Source organism: Gavialis gangeticus, unplaced genomic scaffold (assembly GCF_001723915.1).
Source record: "Gavialis gangeticus isolate Ggan-Ray unplaced genomic scaffold, GavGan_comp1, whole genome shotgun sequence".
Lineage (NCBI taxonomy): Eukaryota > Metazoa > Chordata > Crocodylia > Gavialidae > Gavialis > Gavialis gangeticus.
Window position 1 is genome coordinate 27,204,593 of NW_017729028.1, and position 4,288 is coordinate 27,208,880.

At 41.9% G+C, this 4,288-nt stretch overlaps 1 protein-coding gene across 1 annotated transcript in view; it reads right to left on the reverse strand.

Moving 5' to 3' along the window:
- Positions 1 to 4,288, reverse strand: part of ATAD2B (ATPase family, AAA domain containing 2B) — a 133,834-nt gene that overhangs the window by 5,874 nt on the left and 123,672 nt on the right. Inside the window, exon 27 of the mRNA XM_019520676.1 lies at positions 795 to 923. Coding sequence (XP_019376221.1) covers positions 795 to 923 — 129 coding nt within the window. The remainder of the gene's footprint in view (positions 1 to 794; positions 924 to 4,288) is intronic.

The window sequence follows — 4,288 nt, forward strand, 5'->3', positions numbered from 1 at the left end:
CACTGTAACCCCCAGGTCCTTTTCTTCAGAATTGCTGTGTTGCCCAGTCACTCCCCAGCCTGTACCAGTGCATGGGATTGTTCTGTCCTAAGTGCAGGACTCTGCGCTTGTCCTTGTTGAACCTCATGAGATTTCTTTTGGTCCACTCCAATTTATCTATGTCACTGAATCTTAACCCAGTGGGCCTACTAAACCCCGCAGCTTGGTGTCATCCACAAACTTGCTGAGGGTGCAATCCATCCCATCTTCTGGATCTTAATGAAGATATTGAACATAACTGACCCCAGAACCAACCCTGACAGAAGCGAAAATAAAGTAAGCGACCCTCACAATAGTTAGGAAAGAGCCAAAGTAACTACTTGAAAGCTCCTGCCTCTCAGCCACATTCTCAGTTCACTAGCACGTTTTCTCACTGTTAGCTCTTTGTCCTCTCTCTCCTACACTCATAAGGAGTACAGGCTTTACCAGCCTTAAAATATGAATCTTATGGCTTTTGTCATTTATATCCTTTAAATGCTAACTTAGAGAACAGAATAAGATGAGTAGAAAGATACCCACGGTTTGATTTGTTCTTTTGCAGAAAAGAGATTGGAGCAAAGGGTCATCTCAGAAACTAACGACCCTGGTGATTTTTTATATCATTGCTGCTCTAAGGTTCTTTTTATTGTTAGTAAATACAGTTCTCAAAGAGGGCTTCAGATGTGTACTAGTTACCACAGTTAGCCATTGACAAACACTTTAGTAAGTGTTTAGTGAAAATCAGGTGAGAAGTTAGAGGAGCTGTAGTGCTTTACCTCTACAAGTTGTGATTTGTCATAATCCTTACGATGCCGGTAGATGCATTGACTAAGAAGTGAGTACAACCTCTCAAGTTGGTCAACAGTAAGGTTGTCACTTTTCTTAACCAACAGATCAAGTAGTTTCTGTTGAAATAAAAAAATACATATACATGTAAATTAAGAAATCAAGATTAACATGTAATCATTCTTGAAATCCATTTGAGATTTTATTACAGTTTATCACTGTTCAGGAATAAAACAGAAGAAGTGTGCTGGAAGGGTTTTTACATTACAAACAGAAATGTGAGTTAGCATGTAAATAATTTCATTGTTGTAATCAGTCATCAGACCAAACAACTGTAAATAGGTCTTCCACACACACATTTATTTCAGTATATAAACTGTATACCATTGATAAAATTATGAATGCATGTTCTTACCAGGAAGACACTCCCTATACGCATCTACAAAGCTACTTCATGTTTTTCCTTCAAAGTGATGCCTACCTAAATACAAAAAACTTTACCCAAGTGGTGTGCTGAGATCTCTGCTATCATTTCTTTCTCCTCTACCATCTGTGTCCTATTGTAAACTAAGTTCAGGGGACGACAAGCATCTTTTCATTCCAAACTTGTACAATAGTTAGCACAACTTGGTCCATGACTAAAACCCCTGGCAGATGTTACACATAAGACATGATTAACCAGTTAATTGAGTCTTAAATAGTAACTGGCCACATGCTCAGATAATTAATGGCATGAGAAAATGTGCAACAAGCTAATCCACAAAATTAATCCACAAAGCATGTAAAAATTTTGTGGTTGTTTCCATCATGTCTTAAACTAAACATGTGGCAGAGTCCCTGCCATGCAGCCCGATGCTGGCTGCATGGTGGCACCTGGTTGACAGCTCCTCCCCTGCATTGGCAGGCTGGCAGTCATGTGGGGCAGCACCCCACTGTTTTCAGGGTGTCAAGTCAGGGGAGCTTATCAACTGGATCAGAGGTGCTGGGTCACGGAGAGCCACAGGACTCCCCATGACCTGGCAGGTTGAATGTCTTGCCCCGCAGCTCCGAGGGAGCTGTGGAATAAAATACTTAATGCACCCTGGCCACAGGGACCCTGAGACAGGGAGAGGTTCCCTGTTCCTGGAGTCCCTGCATGCCAGGACTTTTAAAAACCTGACTTGCCCAGCACACAGTAACTCTGGGCTCAGGTAACCTCTCCTGGATCCCGGGGCCCTGGTGTGCCAGGACCTCAAAAAAACCCCATGTTTACAGCTGGGCTGCACGTAAGGTTTTCTGACATCCTGGTGCACAGGGCTCAGGGAGCCTGTTGGAGTCTCGTGACATCTCAGGGCTGAGACCAACAAGGCTGATTGCCTACTGCAGTCTTGGATTCCCACCAGAGTCTCCTATAGTCTCTGGTGCTGTCAAGGCAGAGACTGATAACCAGCTGACAGGAACTACAGTAAAAATAAAAATAAAAAAAAAATCTACTAGATAAAGCTAGATGTTTCTAGAAACTGACAGAAGAAATGTAAGACCAAACTGTAGTTTCTAAAAATGTACAATTTCTCCTACGACTAGAAATGCATCTCAGACCTTTTGCTTTATTGTATGTTCTTCACTACTACACACCCCCCAAAAAGACATGCACTTTGGTTTTGGAGGGCAAAATAAAGATGAAAAAAATATCTAATTATGGCTGATGGACAGAAAATGATATTTAGAGATTTGCTTTTAGGAATTGGCTTCTAGGTATAGTAAATATTGCATTAGAACAATGGTCTTGGGGAACAGCAAAGGTTAACTGGTTTCTAGGAGTCTGTTTGTGACAAAGTTTCATGTTCTCAGCCTTTGAGGCAGACAGGATATCCCAAGCTAACAGACAAGCAGGCACATACATTCTGCGAAATTGAAAACATACTAACAGTGTACCATAAAAAAAGGCAGGACCCTGCAGCATTGGCAGTAGGTCATGCTGACCAGCTACAGAGCCCTTGGGATTTCCGGTTTGGTGGACTGACCAAATTCGGAGTCTGGGGATGCCTAAATTAAGACACCAGTAAATGACCAAATTAAGATGCGTGTGTGCTGGGTTTGTGAAAACATAGAATTATGCTGACAGAAGAGAACCGAGGACAGTATGTTGTCCACAGGGAAACCAATCAACAGTACCTGGAAATGAAAAGTTATCCAGGGAGAAAGAATACAAAAAGAGGGACTTTCAAAGCAGCAGCAGGGATTGCAAGGCCACAATGGGCAGATGGCACCACCACCAAGCTGTCTCACCCACCCCATCAGAGGGGGAGGTCAAGGGCCGACGCCCACCAAGACTGCTGACATCTGACATTCAAGCAAAGAACCAAAGGATGACATTCATGGACTGGCCAGGTGTACCATCTGGCATTCATGGACTGACCAGGTAGACCTCTGTGAAACCCTGGAACTGGTAGATATGTAGGATCGGGGGAGGGGGGGTTATTTTGTTTGCTTTGCCTGCATTACTCTTATCCGCTATCATTGTGCATCAATAAAATTTGCCTATTATTGAACAGAGTCATCGTGGTTGGTCTGAGGTTTTGGGTTTACCCAGAACAAGGTATCAGGACCAAGTCATGAATCCAGTACCAACAATGACCAAGACCTAGTTGTAAGGGCACAGTACACTTCAGTACCACTGCTCAGCCAAAAATGATAATTTGAAACCCCCTCATCTGCAGCCATGCTGGCATCAGCTTTTGGCTACTCAGCTTTTTGGTTGCAGCTGTATAAAAGGTAAAAATTATAGCTCTAATACTGAAAAGTACGCTCTGCCCCTCCTCTATTGCCAAGAGAGAAGCAGAACCCACAGCAGCCAATACAGAGTTCCCATGCTTTCATCCCAATTTAGAAATCAGCTTTCCCACTTAAGACGCACACCCCAATTTTGGAGGAGAAAAGTTGATTATATGAAGGAAAGTCAATTTCAAGGATTTCTTTTAGTTTTAATACTCAGTAATGTTTCCAACAAGGTCCCTGGCACTCCTTTGCAAAATTCTATATTCACTGCAAGACTATCTGCTTTCTCAGGTACTCTGGAGGGACAAATTCTTTGTTCCCTCACAGTTTCCCCACTAATTAAAACACAATTCTGTACTCTGGGGTTAGGCCACAGCTACAACCAGGAAAGCAGTAATTCTCATCAGTTTGTGTTTGAATCCTACAGGTTTCTTTTACTGAGCAGTTGTATAAAGGTTATGGAAGGCAAAGTATACCCTTCATTCACTTTGCATTTAACAAAACCAGAGCGCTTGTCACACCCCTAATGATGCATATTAGTATCTGCACAAACAGCAACAGAAATAGTGGATGTTATTAAATTATTCAAAAATGACCAATATCAATAAGAGTCTAACAATACTATTAACTTGTATTTATTTAAATAAAAATTGCTGACAAAAAGGCACCTTAAAAATAATGCTAACAAATATAATTTCTACAGTCAACATTCTGCATTGGATGTAGC